At 44.2% G+C, this 19,276-nt stretch overlaps 2 protein-coding genes across 3 annotated transcripts in view; both read left to right on the top strand.

Annotated features, from left to right (window-relative positions):
* Positions 1 to 19,276, top strand: part of LOC310709079 (tigger transposable element-derived protein 1-like) — an 877,074-nt gene that overhangs the window by 764,705 nt on the left and 93,093 nt on the right. The window lies entirely within an intron of this gene.
* GGT7 (gamma-glutamyltransferase 7) overlaps positions 1,169 to 19,276 on the top strand; it is a 45,133-nt gene continuing 27,025 nt past the window's right edge. For both annotated transcript variants that reach the window (XM_083508059.1, XM_083508060.1), the window contains exons 1-4: positions 1,169 to 1,469; positions 12,803 to 13,029; positions 14,915 to 15,066; positions 18,957 to 19,074. In XM_083508059.1, the coding sequence (XP_083364185.1) occupies positions 1,238 to 1,469; positions 12,803 to 13,029; positions 14,915 to 15,066; positions 18,957 to 19,074 (729 nt within the window). In that variant the 5' untranslated portion in view covers positions 1,169 to 1,237. The remainder of the gene's footprint in view (positions 1,470 to 12,802; positions 13,030 to 14,914; positions 15,067 to 18,956; positions 19,075 to 19,276) is intronic.

The following is a 19,276-nucleotide window of genomic DNA, read 5'->3' on the forward strand; positions in this document are numbered from 1 at the left end:
TTGTGTCATTAGTGATGGATGGGGGATGCTCAGTTACAGTGCTAATAAGAACATAAGAGCATAATAAGAGCCTGATTGATCTGGCCAATAGCCCACCTTGTCCAGCATCCTGCTCTCACAATGGCCAATAAGCTGCCAGTGGGAAGCTTGTGAGTAGAACATGAACACAACTCTCTCCACCGCGGTTCTCAGCAAGTGGTATCCCTGGGGACGGGCACAGGGCAGGCTGCATGGTATGAAGCTCTGTCCTTTAATATGTTGCCACCATCCCCTCTCACACACACCCAGTACCTGTGGCCTGAGATGGTGGTCTCACTCTGCCTGCTGGTAGGGCCGGCTCTGCAGTCACAGTATATGTAATTTATATAGCACGGACGAAACCCTTCATTTTGAAGCAGTCCTATCCAAATACATTTATCAAAATAAAATAAAATGATTTCTCTCATATGATTTGATGGAACTATGATTGTTATCTTACTTTTATTTTACCCCCACTTGGGTCTGCTTGTTGATGACAGGTGGGCTTAACAAGTTATTAAATAATGCAAATATAATTTAGTTATCTATGTGTGTTTTAAACATTTTACTAATTTTAATCTGGGTTTTTCAGATGATCATCTTCTGTATGCTCTAAAAAGGTAAAGGTAAAGGACCCCTGACACTTAAGTCGCAGACGACTCTGGGTTTGCGGCACTCATCTCACTTTACTGGCCGAGGGAGCCGACGTTTGTCCGCAGACAGTTTTTCTGGGTCATGTGTCCAGCTGACTTCTGGCAAAACCAGAGCAGCACATGGAAACACCGTTTACCTTCCCGCCAGAGAGGTACCTATTTATCTACTTGCACTTTTTTTGGCATGCTTTCCAACTGCTAGGTTGGCAGGAGCTGAGACCGAGCAACAGGAGCTCACCCTGTCGCAGGGATTCGAACCGCCAACCTTCTGATCGGCAAGCCCAACAGGCTCAGTTAAAATGATGATGATGATGATGCCTGTTGTTGCTTCTGTTTCCTGTACACCATTTAGAGATAGTCTTCAATCTATTAAACGGCATAGTAAAGAGATAACCAGCCATCAGCCCGACGGTCCCCTTGGCTCAGGTGGGCGGTCCCTGGGCTCCAAGCCCCGCCCTGCCCTCCTCCTCCCTCTCGGCTTCCCTTCCGCCACTTCCGGAGCGGGGTCCTTGGCTCGGAGGCGGCGGCTGCCCGGCCCGGGAGGCGCAGGCAAGCAGGCAGGCAGGATGGCGGCGGCGGCATCAGCAGCCTCCGCGTCTGTAGCGTCGTCTGCGGCCGGTGCCTCCGAGAAGGAGGCGAGCCAGCAGAGCAGCCTGGGCGCCTACTCGCCCGTCGACTACATGAGCATCACCAGCTTTCCCCGCTTGCCCGAGGAGGAGCCCGGCGGTGGCGGCGCCCCCGAGAGCTGCCTGCGCTCCAGGAAGGAGGAAGACGCGTTCCTGGCCGAGCAGGACACGGGTGAGAGCGGGAGCCGAGGGGCTGCTGCGCCGCCTGCCTGCCTGCTCCCTGCACCCTCCATCCGACCATGACTCCATGCTCCATCCTCCCATCCACCTCCGCTGCCTCCAGCCTTCGTCCACGAGTCCTAAGCAAGCATCTTCCCGCATCTCGCCCCCCTCCTGCGCCATCCCTTCCTCCTCCCCTTCCCCAGAAGCGTTTGGCACCAACATTTGGATGGCGCAGTAGCCATCCCTCGCCTCCTCTGAACGTCCCAGCCCAGCGGTCCTGGGGATCGGGACCCCACTTCTCTGCAGCCATATTTGACTCCTCAGCCTCCTCTCCCCACCCACCCATAGGGGGGGATGGTGCTGCGTGAGCATCGCTCCCCCGCCTGGGTACCAACTCCTTGCACATCCCTGCCATTTCCCTTCCTCCTGTCTTTGCCGCTCTCCACCTTTCTCATCCCCATCTCCCATTTCATTTCCTCTCCCTTTTCTGCTCTGCTACTTTCCCCTTTCAGGGCAAGAAAGTGAGTGGCTCTCCAGTCCTCCGCCCCTCCAGATCTTGCAACCCACCCTGTGTTTGCTGCTCTACAGAACACCCTTTTGTGCTAAAGCAGCCTCCTCCATCCTCATTATCTTCCCAACTCTCCCACCTCCTCTGGAAGCTCCAAATCAGCATCTCATGGTTTTACCTCCGCCCCTTTTGGTGGGGGTGACTGGATGAGCTTTCCCCAAAATGTTGATTTTTCACAGTACTGCCAAGTTAATTACCAGCCTAGTCACTCCCATCCTACATAATGTTGAGACTTTATGTGGCATCCTTTTGTTCTGTAATGCCTGAAAAATGGGGAGGGATGGGGGACAGAGGTCCTTCCCTTTATCTCTGTGAAGATAATGGAAAATATAGCAAGGGCAGAGTTTTCTGTTCTCTCACCAGCTATTGGCAAGCATTAAGACTGCCCTTGGAGACTTTTACTCTTTTTGTATCAGATCTGCACTGCAAAAGCCAGATGAAATTTGGCAGAGGTAGCCAAGACCTATCCAACTTAAATGCAGATTCCACTAGTTCTTGCAATGCGATTGTACAGGGACAACGTGCAAAGTAGAGTTTGTGGTTGCTGCCCCCGTCTCATAATTGGAGCTCTCTGAGCCACCCATTGAAACTGATTGGCAGAAGCTTTAGGATTGACAAAAGGAAGTACTCCTTCATTCAGTATGCAGTTACGTTTGTAGTTCACTGCCATCAGCTTATCTTGCTTTCTAAAAAGGTTTAAACAGACTTATAGTGGGTAGGTCAGAATAGCCAAATAGAACCTCCATGTTACAGAGATAACTGCTGTGAATCTCAGATACTGGTGATAACTCACAAGAGGAAAGCAAGAAAGATCCATACTTGGCATATTTTTTGTAATCAGATTTTTGAATGACCTAACAGGTATCAGATTTGTAATTTGGTACATCCTCCGGACTCATCACATTTTGAGAAATCCTCAGTTGGGACACATGTTAGAGGATTCAAATCACTAATTCAACAGGTTAAAAATGAATGAAAAAGCCAATATGTTGATATGACTTTATAGAGACATGCCATCTAAAACATGCTGAGGTAAGTCAACAGAACTCATTGGTTCTGATACAGATCTCCAGTAGTTCAGAGAAGTGTTTTGATGTTTTCGCCACTCCCTTTCGCTATGAGTTGCTTCATGTGTAACAATGAAGTAGTAAAAGCAAAAGCATGATCTATGCGCTTTTCTTTCTCTACCTCTACTATAACGTGGAAAGTGAGACACACAAATCTTTCCTTGAATGAGACTTGGGAGTCTAATACTCTTCTGGACTTTACAGGTCTTGCATTACTAGACAAAATTATTGATCTCCACTTTAAAATAGAAGCAAAAGGGAGAGGGAAGCAGCAGGTTTCCCCCCCCCCCCCTTTGTAACATATGAAGGATCTCTTGGAAGATTCAGGACACTGAAACCGATATGTAAAAGAAGTACTTCACTTTTATTTCGTTGTCCCATCCTGACTCACCACCGCTCTTGTGTTTTCATATTTTTCATTTCCATTTGGTCTGCTCACTCCAAGCTTCTGAAATTTGCAAAATCTAAAGAAACGTTTCAGTTTGGCACCCCCATGATTATATGTCAATCGTTTATTGGTTCTCTTTTCAGATGCATATGTATCCATTGGTTAGAATCCTGAGTGTTTCCTCATTTGAAGTTTGTTTCATTTTTTGTCAATGTGTAAAACTACTGACTCTCCTAACTGGTATTCGTTGCCAATATCTTTACAAACCTCTGTGCTCAGCATGACACTTTTACATGATGGGTTCTTCCAAGCTCTCAAAACTAGTAGCTGGCATGAAAATACAACTGCAAAAAAAAAAAGTTTTAAATAAATATTTGGGCTGTTTCTGTCCCTCTGCATAAATATTAATAAAATGATCTATGCCTATAAAACCTTTGCATTTCACTACATTAGTTATTAGTTATTCATTATAATACTTTTTTTTGCTCATATCGTGCATTTCAAATGTTCAAAGCTCCTCAACATAATTTATCTCAGTAATCATTATAATTCATAGACAAAATTTAAAAAATCCTTCCAGTAGCACCTTAAAGACCAACTAAGTTAGTTCTTGGTATGAGCTTTCGTGTGCATGCACACGATTCATAGACAAAGTTGCTTTTGTGTTGATCTATATTTTGTTTCTCTGTTGCGATTAGGTCCTCATTTTTTGTATCCCTTATGCATGTTTAAATATGCTGCCAGACATTGAACTTCCCTGCCAATGGTAGCCTCCAAGCAGGAAGAACCAGATATACCTTTTAGCACAGTTTATGTTTGTTTTGGTTCTCCAGATATTGTTGAACTACAAATCCTATTAGCTCCAGAAAGTGTGGGCAGAGAGCAGGGGTTATAGGCATTGTAATTCAGCAACGTTTATGTATTAATGTTATATATGCACACACGCGCACACACATACACGTGTATGTCAACAAGGTTGTAAGTATCGGCCGTGAAATTGCAGTGTACAATATAATTTCTACATTTTCTGCTACACCAATTGCATGGTGATACTATTTTGTATCACTAACAATTGATTGCCATGCAGTGGGACATCAAAACACATTCTCAGGCATTTGTTTTATATTGAGAAGGAGGGGATGTAAGCAGTAAATGTTATCTTCTGTTATAAATGAAATGCAGTTGGAAGTGTTTTCCCCAAGGATACATAGAAAGATTAGTTTGAGTCTGAGTTACCATAATTTTTTTATTAAGCAGAATATTTGGGGTCTACTCAGAGTAGACCCATTCAAATTAATGGCCATTCCAAACTTAGGTCCATTAATTTTAGTGGGTCTGCTCTTAGTAGTAGTTGAATGCAACCCCCTTTTTAACAGAAGGAAAACATAAATCTTTAGCAGAGATCGGTTAAAGTTGGGTGTGCTTCACTTATGCCATAATGTCTCTTGTTGATAGTTATTTTGAAAGAAGCAAATAAGTATGGGCTGATTTGGGAGGAAACAGGGTTGATCCCATTACTTGCCTGCACTGGTGGTCATCACAAGGGGTGGGATAGAGTTTCCTGTATTATCCTGATTGGAGGGATGAGATGGCACTCTTCCCCCTGACTCAGTGGGCAGGGAGAGGAACACCTGCTCAGCACTGTCAGCTGACAGTACCCTGACCACCTGTTTGGCAGGAGCAGCTCGTTCACACCCCTCAACAGGAGGGATAAGCTTTACATACAAAGCGGAAATTTAGGGAAATAGAATATATATTACAGGTTTGGTTGTCAAGCCCCACCCCCACCCCAAGCACATAGGAGCTTTAGGAATACTTTTTCAGACTGACAACAGTGGATGCCATGGACCAAACAGTGTAACATATTAATAGTGTAATCCTGTGATTCACATCACGATAAGTTCCATTGCGTTCAATGGCACTTACTCCCAGGTAAGGGTGTGTAGGATTGAAGCCTCAGAGAAAATGACTACTTCTTAGCAGTAGTGAACAGTGTGGTGGGCTGCTGCTACTCACCTGACCTGTGTTTGGTTACGTTGCTGCTTACAGAGGAGGAATTCAAGGCAGCAGTGAGGCTGGACTGGTGCAAATGCATCAACAGAATCAATCTGGTACTTCTGCCAGTACGTTTGCACCATACTGACCTTGCCACTAACTCCCTCCCTATCTCCTAGTAAGTAGCAGCAATGCAACTAATCAGAGGTCAGGTGAGAAGTGCCATCCCATCTCACCAACTGCTACAGCATGCCAGGCTGGTAGAAACTGTACCTCTTCACAGCATGAAAAAAGTCTCAAATGGGTTATGCCCATTTATAAGCAATAATAATAATAATAATAATAATAATAATAATAATAATAATAATAATAATAATTTATTATTATTTATTTATACCCCACCCATCTGGCTGAGTTTCCCCAGCCACTCTGGGCAGCTCCCAATCGAGTGTTAAAAACAATACAGCATTAAATATTAAAAGCTTCCCTAAACAGGGCTGCCTTCAGATGTCTTTTAAAAATAAGATAGCTGCTTATTTCCTTGACATCTGATGGGAGGGCATTCCACAGGGTGGGCACCACTGCCGAGAAGGCCCTCTGGTTCCCTGTAACCTCAGTTCTCGTAATGAGGGAACTGCCAGAAGGCCCTCAGCACTGGACTCCAGTGTCTGGGCTGAACGATGGGGATGGAGACACTCCTTCAGGTATACACTTAATTTACAGACATACCTTTAGGACACAGCTTACTTGATTTCTCAACAGTAAATTGTGGCACACAAACAGCATTTGATGATTTAAGGCTCAAAAGAAATTGTGTGTGTACACATTGTATGTATATAAATTTCTTGTAGATAAACCCATATTCAAGCATCAAACTATTGCTTGAAATGAGAGCGTCGTCATTTGTGACATATTTAACACCATTGCCTGTTTCCATTACAGTGTGGAGCTGTTTTAATGTGTAATTTTATTTCTGTAATATGATCCACAGTAGAATGATCCTGCGAAAGCAAAGCAGTTTTAGTCCCCTTTGATTTCAGTAGGAGAGAGTAAACCATGTCCTTAATATAAATCAAAGGAATGTAAAAGTGCTCAACTTTGGGCAGTTTGCATTCTTTGTAGCGATGATAGTTGTGGCGTCAAGCAGGGGCTGTCAAGAGAACAGAGTAAAAGTATATCACTGTTACATTGAAATACATTTGCATGCAACATTAATTTCACTTTCTTCCTGACCCCTATTGTGTAAGACCAATGCATTCTATAAAACAAGGCATCACTGGCTCTGGTGCAGCCAAGTGTTGGGTAAATTTACATTACTGGATTAAAAAAAATCAAAAATCTGCACAGATGCTTAAAGATGACCTTTTATGTATCTCAACTCATGTTTGGGAGCCTTTAAAAGAAAAGGAAGCAGGTGCAGGGATGGAATTGACTGTGCATGGCTGTGTCTGGGCAAGTAGAATAATATAATCAAAAGCAGACAAAGTATGTATAGTTAAAGCTATGGTTTTCCCAGTAGTGATGTATGGAAGTGAGAGCTGGACCACAAAGAAGGCTGATCGCCGAAGAATTGATGCCTTTGAATTATGGTGCTGGAGGAGACTCTTGAGAGTCCCATGGACTGCAAGAAGATCAAACCCATCCATTCTTAAGGAAATCAGCCCTGAGTGCTCACTGGAAGGACAGATCCTGAAGCTGAGGCTCCAATTCTTTGGCCACCTCATGAGAAGAGAAGATTCCCTGGAAAAGACTCTCATGTTGGGAAAGATTGAGGGCACAAGGAGAAGGGGACAACAGAGGACGAGATGGTTGGACAGTGTTCTCGAAGCTACAAACATGAGTTTGACCAAACTGCCGGAGGCAGTGGAAGAGGCAGTGGAGTGCCTAGCGTGCTCTGGTCCATGGGGTCACGAAGAGTCAGACACAACTAAAAAGCAACAACAACAAAGAGTTGGAAGGGACCCAAGGGTCATTTAGTCCAACCCCTTGCAATGCAGGAATCTTGGGAGTTTTAAGGGATCAGGTGCACTCCTACAATTCACCTTTGATTACTCCAATCCACATGCTTTGTGGTCTCGATCCCTCATGGATCCATGTCCACATGGATAACGTAAGACACACTATACCTTTAAAGCACATTCGAAGCATGTTCCCTCCCTCAAAGAATTCTGGGCACTGTAGTTTATTAAGGACTATTGGGAATTGTAACTCTGTGAAGGCTAAACTACAGCACCCAGAATTCTTTGAGGGAAAGACTGCTCCAATTGTGCAGTCAATATATAATTTGTACACAGCAAAAAGGAGACTGCATAACCAGTTTGGATGATGCAGTGAACGCAGCCAGCTTCCTGATGTAGGAATTTATACTGCCTCTGAATACACAGCTTCCATTTTAGCTGCCGTTGCAAATAGTTATTGATATATCAATTCCACAGAAGTTTTTGCCTAAGCCCTTTGTAAAAGCCATCTAAGCTAGGGCAATCACAGCAGGAGGAGGCAGGTAGAACTTGCAAGACTGCTGCTGGCTAAGATGTGGCCAATATAGCATATTGGAGGAGCCAGAAGGCCTGGTCATCTAGCCCAGCCCGTGAAGAACAAGTACTTTGCCACAGCCACAGCTGGTTCGTTGGGAGTGGGGAGCAGAGAGCTTATTTATATTGCGGGTGCCATTGATGATGGTTCACTGCCAGTAGCCAGCCCTGGTAGGGTGGTCCTGAAGGGGGAGACACCAAGGGGGAGATAATCCCTTTGAGTCTTTCTTTTGGAGCATGACAAAGGAGAAGGTGCTCCTCACAGGTAATTGGGTGTGCTTGTTCCTTGGTGAAAGATTGGAGCAGCTGGTGGGAGGATAGGAGTTAACTTGGCTTCCAAGTGAGAGGTGCAATGCTGGCAAGTTGTATCTGTGGCGAGAGCATGAATATCCAATGTGACTGGTGGGTGCTTTGTAGTTTTATATTGTTTTGAATTACTTATTGTACTTTTATTATTTAGTTATTTTGTATTAATTTGCTGATCACCACTTTGGGGTCCTTTATGCCCAAAAGCAGTACTAACACCTCCCCATTTGTATGTGACTGGCACACGCAACTGCTGACAAGCGCACCATTTTCAGCAGTGCAAATGGGCAAGACAGGGGCAGAACGGGGTGAGGTGGGCTTACGTGTGTTCCGCTGATACACCCGGCACCTCAGCACATAATCTTGGTGTAAATGGGGAGTAGCATAATATCCTGAGGCAGTAAATTGCCTAAGTTTGCCTTATTTTGCATGAAGATATAGTGTCAGGACGTAGAAGGTTCAAGCTAAGAGTTTAGAAGACATTAGTCTGTCTTCTTTAGCCCCAAATCACTTCAGTGGTGTTAGCATGGGATTAACCGGGAATAAATGGCATTTGGCTTCTCCCATGGGTGATTTCCCATGCTTCTGAAAAAGAGCCAAACTGAGAGCATGGAAGCAGGTGCATAGACACATTGCATGCCCACAAATTCACATTCTGTGAAGCACAGATGTCTTCCTAACACATGCCGAACTTTCTATACTCTTTGCTGCTAGGTAACTATGTATGATAAGGAAATTTCCAGTCCACCAATATGGGCTTTGGTTCTCCATTCCACATGGTTGTCAACAATCTTTGTGTTTCTTAAGGCGTGTCCACGCTTCCACTTGTCCTGTGCCTAGAAAGCATGGGGGGGTGTCTGAGAGGATTTTCATTTGTCCGACCACTTTCCCTGGGAAAGCCCACTGTTTACTACTGAACTGGAACAAATTTCTATCAAGTTTTCCTGGGGAAAAGCAGTGGGAGAAGAGGAAGTGTGGGCGAGCCCATAGCCATGTAAGAAAGACACGATGAGTTTCTGTAGGCTGTGATAAAGAGCATCTATACCTCAGTGGGAAAGCATTTCATTAAATGTTTTAATAATGATAATAATAATGTTATCATTTGGTTACGAGCATGAGCCTGCCATTTTGTTTATGCTGTCTGACCCCCCCCAAAAAGGACCTTCCAAAATAATCTCCCTGTATTATGGACTTTATGTGATTATAAATGGGACATGAAACAAAGGACCGGATCCAACTCACAGGTCCATCTGACAGAAACCTGTGCAATTTTCCTGTCACTTTCTTTACTGAAAAGGTCAGAGGGAACCATCAACTGACAAGGACCAAAATACTATGCTGATCTCCAAATGGGATGCTTCTGTGGTTGTTGCTGTCTTTGTATCTATAGAATCATAGAGTTGGATGAGACCCTGATGACAATCTAGTCCAGCCCTCTGCAATGCAGGAATATACAGCTGTCCCAGACAGGGATTGAATCTGCAACCTTGGCTTTATCAGCCCTAGACTCTAACCAACTGAGCTATCCAGTGCTGATCTCTAGCTCCTTCTGCCTCCTCCTCTTTGAAGGGAAGAGCCTCAGACCTGGACAATGTCTTGAATCGACAGGGACCGGAGCACTCTGTGGATTGATGGAAGGACTGCTTCTTCCATGGCTTCACATCTTTGCCATTACCCATCTCACGAGCTGATTTGCAGTTCCTTCTGCCACTCCCTCTGGAGGGAAGAGCTTTGAGCAATAACATCAAAGCTTGCCATAAAAACCTCTGTGTATTTCTAAGGCAGGTGTAGACACAGGTGCCTTCGATCTCCAGAACTCCCCACTCCACCCAACACAGAAATCTGTGGTGTGGCTTAGAGAAGAATAGAAACATTATGTTTCACACTCTAGCACACACAGCCAAGGCAAGGTGGAAAGGGCTGCCTTTCGGGGAGAGGTTTTTTTAGCAATAGCCAGGGTAAATAGGCATGCTGCATTCTTTCCTTTGGGCTGATGGAAGCACAATGGCCACGTTGTGCTCAGGAGATCAGCAAACGGAAGTAATGGTGTGTGGCAATAGACAGCACCCAGCGAAACATTACCATGCATGTTTTAAAAAACAAAAACCCCAACCCATCAAAATAATGTACTTCAGTGTATCCACACATAATTTTATTCTTACCAAGCTTGCATGCCAGCTCAATCTCTCCAAGCGGTAGCAAGATTACAGGGTGTTCCAGGTGCTCATCTAGGGTTGGCAATTCTGCTGGGAGTCAAGGTACAGCAGAGACTGTTCTGTGTGTGTTTTCTAAGAAATATGGTTTATTGTACACACATTGAAAAAGTTAGGATTCCAGGTGGAGAAGTCGAAGTTGGAAACAGAACTGTTAGAACCTAAGACTAAAGTACTTTCAAAAATGTATAATTTGCTGCTGAAATGGAACACACAAGACGAAATGGTCAAATCGGCAATGATAAAGTGGGCACAGGATGTTGGGCATAATATTATGTTTGAAGATTGGGAAAGGTTGTGGACCACTGGGCTGAACTTCACTGCATGTAATGCTCTGAAGGAAAATGTAATGAAAATGATATACAGGTGGTACATGACCCCAGTTAAATTGGCTAAGATATACCATTCATCTGATAATAAATGTTGGAAATGTAAGGAAAATGAAGGAACATTCTTTCACCTCTGGTGGACTTGCCCTAGAGTGAAGGCCTTCTGGGAGATGATATATAACGAATTAAAAAAGGTGTTTAAATATACCTTTACCAAAAAACCAGAGGCCTTCCTCTTGGGCATTGTTGGCCAGAATGTGTTAAAGAAGGACAGAACATTTTTTATGTATGCAACAATGGCAGCAAGGATATTGATCGCTAAGAATTGGAAGACTCAAGAGCTACCCACCCTGGAAGAATGGCAGATGCAGCTGATGGACTATATGCAACTAGCTGAGATGACCGGCAGAATCCGAGATCTGGGAGAAGAGAGAGTTGAAGAAGACTGGAAGAAGTTTAAGATTTATTTACAAAAATATTGTAATTTGGCTGAAAGTTGATAGGGATGCCAGAATAGAAATAACTGTCTTTCACTAAACTAGACTTAAGCTTAACCATATTTTAATGATTGAATCTAAAGACTACGAACAAAATGATAATTTGCTTGGAAATAATTTTATAACGATGCAAGTGTGTGGGGGAGGTGCGAGGGAGTCCAAAGTGATGATGAAAAGATGTTAAAAAATTAATGTTATTTTACTGAATATGTTTTTTTTGTATTGAAAAACCTTAATAAATATATATTGAAAAAAATATATTGTACACACATTGTACTTTGGAGAGAGTTCAGAGCATTGCATTTCAAGGAAGGCTTTTTCCACACAGCAGCGTAGCATCAGATTCCAAGACTTCTCTGTCTCTGTCCCAGCCTGCCTTCAGCCAGCCTGCCAAGATGGTTCTGACCTTTAGGCCCCACATGGACTTATTTCCTGCTTCTCCTTCCCAGAAAACCTCTTGCCAAGCAACTCCTTCCCTTCTCCCAAGCCTAGTTTTAAAAGGTGGTAATTTTCCTGTGTGACACCACACCCAAGTTATGTGGCAACCACCCCCTTGGTTACCTGTAGGGTTTTTGGTATTGCAGATGCCTTAACAGCAGAGCTATCATCTGCCTCTGCCCCTGTCTGGAAGAAAAATAAGCTCAGCCCAGCACCCAAGACTCTAGAAATCTGGCACCCAGAGATCTGCGGGATCCCTGTTTTCCCTCTAGCCCATAACATTATGTTGGATCTTTCCCTTTACTGGATTATCCACAAATTTGAAAAATTGGATTAAATGGGGTGGGAGTGGGGAGTTTGGTTTGCCATTTGGATGAAGATGGTGTTATGCGGATGATGTAAAAAACATACACACATGGGTTGAATCAAACCCACTCCCAACTGCTGTGTGTACACCCCCTGCGTTCTTGCATTGATAACATAGCTAGAGTTATTATGAGGTAGCAAGACAAACGTTCTTAATACAAAGTGCTTCCTCGCAGTTTAATCTTGTAAATATTAAAGACCAGTATTTTAAATTTTGTGGAGAATACCCTGTCTCCTTAATGAAATGCGAAATGGCATCGCTGCAGCTACTACTATGTTTCCTGATGCTAAGTAGACCCTCCCAGTATCATAAGGAGGCATGACAAGTGGGGTGGAAGTAATGACCATGAGTCATAGCTGCATGGGTAAACTGGTCGTCTCCAGGATGTAGAGTGGCCCACTTCATAATTTAATACTGCCATTCAACTTCCAAGAGTTAAAGGGGAGTATGTGTAACGTGATCCCATAATAGTGGAACCAGAGCCAGCAAACTTTCTGAATGCTCAGGCTGAGCAGAAAAGCAATACCATTGGAGCAGGAACAGGTATTCCGTGTTCCGTGAGTGTCTTTGTCTATGATTTTGATTCTGAGTTTTTCAGCATCTCACTCCTGTGTCCGTCACTTTTCTCTCCTTTGTGAATGAAGATCCAGATTCGTTCTTAAAATCAGCTCGCCTTCAGCGCCTGCCTTCATCTTCATCGGAAATGGGCAGCCAGGATGTCTCGCCTCTCCGGGAGACCAGCAAGGACCCATTCTCTGGGGACTGCAGCTGTCGCCAGGACGGTCTGACTGTGATCATCACCGCCTGCCTAACGTTTGCTACAGGAGTCACGGTGGCCTTAATCATGCAGATCTACTTTGGAGACCCACAGGTAAGAAGAGGTATTTGACCGTTTTTCTCTTGATAGGGAAGCTTGCATTGAAGTAGGAAGAACCTGCTTTTCATGAATAATGGTAGCTTCTAATTTTGCTTGCTACAGTTAATCATGATGTATTCAAAGTGCTGTTTTGGGAACTGCCACACTTCTCTTACTGCGCCAGTTCAAGATCAACTACAAATTGCATAACTACTTGCTTATAATAGTGAATGTAATAGTTACTATAGTTACCAGCAGCGTTCAGTGTTGCGAACTCACCATGAGCATGAAGCACTTTGAATGCACCATTTGTCAAAGGGTGAGCCGCACATCGGAACCTCACTTTCCCAGTGCTTTCCCAGTTTCTCTGTCATGTGCTGCTCTAAGCATGTAAGGGCTTATCCACACTTACCTTTTGCCATGCTCTTTCTAGGCACAGGTCTGTGCTTTAAAGCTCTGTGTACAAGTGTTCTCCCCATCCCAGAACTTTCCCCATGAAAACCCACCCTGTAAAGCTGAAGCACAACAAACAGCTTTTTCGCAGATTGCCGTTTGTGCCAATTCAGCTGTAAAGAGTGTGTTTTCGTGGGGAAAGCTCTGGAGCAAGAAGACAAAAAGGCACCCGGACACAGAGCTTTAAAGTGTGGACCGTGCCTGGAAAGCATAGAGGAAAGGCAAGTGTGGATAAGCCCTAAATGTAACCGGGCATATTCTACGCAAGATGGAATGGTCCCACTGCAACTCTGTTTTTCCTGTTCCTGCAGAGGCAACATCTAATGCTTTTGTACTAGAGCTGAAACATTTTCACCTATATTTTTATCCCATCTTTATGACTGACCCAAGAAAATCTAGAAAGCTTCATGGATAAACAGGGAGCTGAACTAGTACCAGAGGAAGTTGCGTTATACCAGGTCAGACAATTTGTCCATCTAGGCCAGTGACTGGCAGGAAGTCTCCAAGGTCCCTGGTGGAGATCCTTCATGTTCTTTACCACCTGATCCTTTCTTCTGGAGACGCTAGGGACTGAATCTGGACCTTCTGCATTCAACTAATGTGTTCTATCACTGAGCTATGGTCTCTTCACTATACGATTGGTATCTTTGATCATAGTCTAACATCCATTGCACCACACTGGCTCTCTTTCCTCACTGAAGCCTCGTGGCTCAAAACATGCATTCAATTCAGAAGAGAACCTCCTTCGCTTCCTGTATCTCAGTTAATATTCGGGGTGCTTCCAGACAGGTGGTTATTGTGGGATCCGTGCTGCATCAGAATGCCATTCCCTATTTTTCTCTCTCCATTTAATCTGGATTTACCTTTCTTGTGGAAAAACTGACAAGCTTCCCCTCCCCCCCCCCAAATGTTGCCAGTGACTTGTTTATGATATGACCTGAATGACCCATCTTCTACATACAGCCTCCATCTGAATGATTCCTCAGTAATGATTCATGACAAAAGCAGTCAACAGCATTACCTGTGAAAACAATCTAAAGTCCTAAGTAAGTTGCTCTCTTTGGGCATTAAAGCAGGTACAAAAACCTTCCAGCAGTGCTTTTTTCCTGGGGGGATGCAGGGGGACGCGTGCCCCTAAACATTTTGTGAATCTAAGTTTGGCCTCATTGAGGGGCAGTATTTCAATATGAGTAGGAAAATGAGAGTGGCCCTAAACATTTTTTAGAAAGAAAAAAAAAGCACTGCCCTCCAACTGTTGTAGGACCACAACGGCCATCATTTCTGATCACTGGCCATGTTGGCTTGGGTTGATGGGAACTGGTGTCCAGCTATGTCTGGAGGGCCCCATCCTTTCTTTAACATAAACACATGATGGAGGCTGGACCTTTCTGGACCTACCTAGTCCCCAGCACATGAAGCTTTTGTCTCATAATGTGACTTCCCACAGATATTCCATCAAGGTGCCGTAGTCACCGACGCTGCTCGCTGCACAGCACTGGGGATCGAGGTATTGAACAAGCAAGGCTCCTCCGTGGATGCAGCCATCACCTCAGCCTTATGCTCAGGAATCATCAACCCTCACACGGCCGGCATTGGTGGGTAGGTGTTCGCCACGATCTCCTTTGCTTATCATTTGTCATCCTTTTGTGTCACCCTAGGAAGCCTCCTGGCCCTCATCAGAAAAGAGAGTTCTGTTGCCATTGCTGGGCAAACTCCTACAACTGTTGGGGAAGCGACCTTTGCAAATGCTCCACGGTGATATTGGTCTTGTTGTTCTCACACGGGCCTTATTTGTCTGATGTGGTGGTGAGGAAGTCCATGCTGATTTTAAGATTTGCATGTGGCAAATCCAGGCTCATGTGGCAGCCTGAAAGTTGAATGAAGCCTTCCGCAAGTTTTGACTGGCTCTTCTGCAGTGGATTGTGGAGGAAAGAAGTTGTGTAAATGTGCCCTACTGAACCAATAACTGTACGCTAATGATACTGTGTCATATAAACTGTTCTAATGAATGATAATTAATGCAAGCTTCAAGAGCTGGTTCACACATTGCCGTCTTAAATGAGGAAATGTGTGACATCGTGCCCACAGTTGTTTATATTGTCCTCTGGGAAAAGGAAGCACGATTCCTTCTTCCAATGGCCAGTGAAAGACAATGGCAGCCAGTTCCTTTCACTATTTGCTTTCTACTGCAGAAGAAAATGAGTGCTGGGAGTGACCTCTGGCCACTCTATGCCACTGGTGGGAAACTTCAGGTCTGAGGAACAAATGTGGCCCCCAAGTCACTCTATCTGGCCCTCAGGAATCTTGCCGCACCACATACCCTCCCCTACTCTGCACCTTCCTTGAGTGTCTTTGCCTGGCTCGAATGGTTCCTTGAATGTTGACAGTGCCTTTGCTTGCCTGGATGAAGGACTGAGAGGAATGTCCGAATATGTACAGAAATTAGTTTACTCTACAAAGGTAAAGTGCACACCTGTTGCTCTGCTCAGTTTTGCCTTTGATTCTTCTTATCATTTACATGTGGCTCCTAGAAGGTTGCCCAGAAGGGAATGTGGCTGCTTGGCTGGAAAAGATTTCTCATTCCTGCTCTATACTGAAAGGAGGCAACCTATTCTTTGCTTCTGTCAGTGAGGCCGATCTTATGTACGGCTTTGTGAAAAGGGCGTGTGGATCAACCCATTGTTCTAACAGATTGTAGGGCAGAGGCTTCCTGTGTATGTTGAGTTTAGGATAGGGTCACCTGGGGAAATGGCCTGGATGATAATATATTAAATAATCTCCACCGTCGGGTTTTTATTGGTACTTCCTGGTATTCTAAGCTGTGCAGATCAGAGACAGATTTCTGTGAATCTGAAGGTGGCTTTGGAGGTCAGTTGGGTATAGCGCCATAGAAGGACTGCCATGCATCTTCCTCCAAAAGACAAGCATGTGTCCGTCTGGAACATGATACAGTTTGCTCATCCCTGCCATTTATTTAAGCCAGGGGAGTTTCTGCACTCCAGAGGCCAGATTCAACTGCAAATTTCATCAACCTTTACCTCCTCAACACCTGGCCCTCTGCCCATAGCTGTGGCCTCCTTTCAGCCATCAGAATGTTTGTTTTAAAGAGGTTTTATGCAAGAGAGATTTCAAGTGTTTTGATAGCCAGAACACCAGGAAGTTCTTGAGCATATTACATAAACAGAGACACTCAATAACAGCCCATCAGATGGGATTTGAGAAAACCTTTGTTGAAACTGGAAACCCTAGTTTGCCACCCAAGCTGCTTAATCAAAACATATGTTCAGGAGTAAGACAAAAAAACAAAAGCAAAAAAGAACAGCAACCAAAATTATCACAACGGTAAGGCTAGTTGAAGGTTAAGTACTGGCTGATTTAATGCATAGAGTCGCTCTGTTTTAAATAGGGATTAAAGTATCAGGTGAACACCAACAGTTTAAGTAGAGAAGTGCTTGTTAGGCATGTTTCCCAGTTACAGTACTCTGATGAAAGCTTGACCTGTATAACAACATTCTGAGGGGTAACAGGGTTAGTCTATTAAAGCAATTGCAAGGAAGAGGGTCTTAAAGACTAAGCTCATCCACAGTCCCATTTGCCATTCATTCCGATTCAGCAGTGAAGCATGGATTTTCCATTTTATTTCTATGCCACTTTTCATTCAAGAGACCCCCCAAGACAGCTTGCAAAGGAGTCCCCTATAGGAAGGTGTGGAAGAACAGGTATTGAAATTTGGCTCTTGTTGATGGTCTGGAAATGAGAGTCTCTGAACTGTAATTGCTGCCCTCTGGCTATAGTATATAGGCCAACTCTGGTGATTCCTCAACAAGGGAAGTGCACTTCCTATTCGCAGAAACACTTGATTCATCTGATTCCAGGTGGCCCAAAGATTTCAAAAGGTCCTTAGATTTCAGGGTCCAGTATCAAGAAACAGCTTTTAAAATTAATGGCAGGGATAAGTCACTTCCAGGTCTACAGTTGACGCAAAGCAGGCTGCAATGAGCACACAACAAATAGTTGTCTACTTGAGTTGACAACGCCCAGGCACAAAGTTAGCATTTTGTTTTGGTGACTGGGTGTGGAGATGGATGTCCGCATCATTGATTTATGCCTTGGTTATACAACTAGTGACGACACAAATATGTACTGCTGGAGGGAGGAACTGGATGGTTCAGAAGGGCAAAGTTCTTTGGTTACAATTCTATGCTGGCATCACACCTGGTTTTGTGATGGACTTGCTGATGAACACAAAGCCTCTAAGGCCAAGGCACTGATTTACACCACCAGCTGCACAGAGAGGAAGGGCTTTCTCAGTAGGAAGAGACTGGGAAAGCCAATAACATTGTCCTGCACCTATTAAAGGTACAGCACCTCTAAAAAAGCAGCAATGCTTTTTTCTACATCATGTGGTTGAATGAATGGGTTGCATTCGTGGCTAGTCCTACTCAGAGTAGACCCACTGAAATTAATGAACATGACTAACTTAGGTTTATTAATTTAAATGGGTTTACTGAGTAAAACTTGTTGGCTACAACCCAATGATTCTATCCTTTGCCAGGCTTATACCAACAGGTCCCAGCACACAAGATATCTGAATTGTTTGGCACAAGCATAAAACACAATCTTTTTGTACCTCTCTCTGCAAAACTGCCTAATGTGACTTGTGCAGTTGCATTCAAAACAGCCTCTCCATAGTTCTTTTAAAAATATTGATCTAAGTTTCTCCACACCTAATTGTTGGCTTCCTCACCACTTACCTGTGTAATAAGTCCTTGATTTTTTTGTCACTTATACCCATCACAAAGGATTAACAAACAGATTAAGAGGGGTGTTGCTAGAGGGTAGCCAGGGGACTGAACCCCAGATCTTTTGTGCTGGGACCCAGATCTCTCTCCACCCCCCCACCCCGTCTCTTCCCCAATTTTAATGAAAACTGCTTTAAAAGATGCTTGCTTTGCAGTGGGGAAGTTCCATTGCACTGCTTAAAGGCTTTGCACTAGCAGAACTATTTAGCTGGATCCAGTCCAGCTGCTTAATGTACTGATGGAACAGTTGTTTGTTTGTTTGTTTGTTTGTTTGTTTGTTTGTGCCCTGCCCATCTGACTGGGTTGCCCCAGCTACTGTGGGCAGTTTCCAACAGAATGCAAAAATACAAGAAAACATCAGATATTAAAAACTTCCTGATACAGGGCTGTTTAACTCTTTGACATCTGATGGGGTGCATCAGAAGGCCCTCTGCCTGGCTCCCTGCAGCTTCACTTCTCACAATGAGGGAACCGCCCTCAGAGCTGGACTTCAGTGTCTGGGCTGAACGATGTGGGTGCAGACGCTCCTGCAGGTATACTGGGCCGAGGCTTAAAATTGTGCTTACTTTAAGATGCTGTAGCAATGGTTTGTACTGGAGCACAGCCTAGGAAGAAGTCATTCTATAGTTGCTGAAGCTACAGTATTTTCAATGTGTGTTTCACTCTGGTATTACTCTGTTGTTGCAGCGGAGGAGTAATGCTGGTCCATGACATCAGGAAGAATGAGAGCCGGGTAATTGATTTCCGAGAGACGGCCCCTTTCAGCATCCAAGAAGAGAGCCTTAGGAAGGCTTGGGAAACAAAGGTGCGAGAGAGCCTTTGTTGTTTGGGGGGGGGGGTAGTTGGTTGGTAACTGTCTCAATTTCTTCTCCCTTAACTTACCTGTTCTGGTATCTTCCACGCCACTTTCCTCTTCCAGAGCCCATTAGGGCTTGCGACTATTAAAAAACTTCCATCTCCTCAATACATTGCTCTTCTTGCTTTCCATCTGGAGATTTATTTATTTT

Source organism: Podarcis liolepis (genome assembly GCF_965112155.1).
Source record: "Podarcis liolepis genome assembly, chromosome: 6".
In the NCBI taxonomy this organism is placed as follows: domain Eukaryota; kingdom Metazoa; phylum Chordata; class Lepidosauria; order Squamata; family Lacertidae; genus Podarcis; species Podarcis liolepis.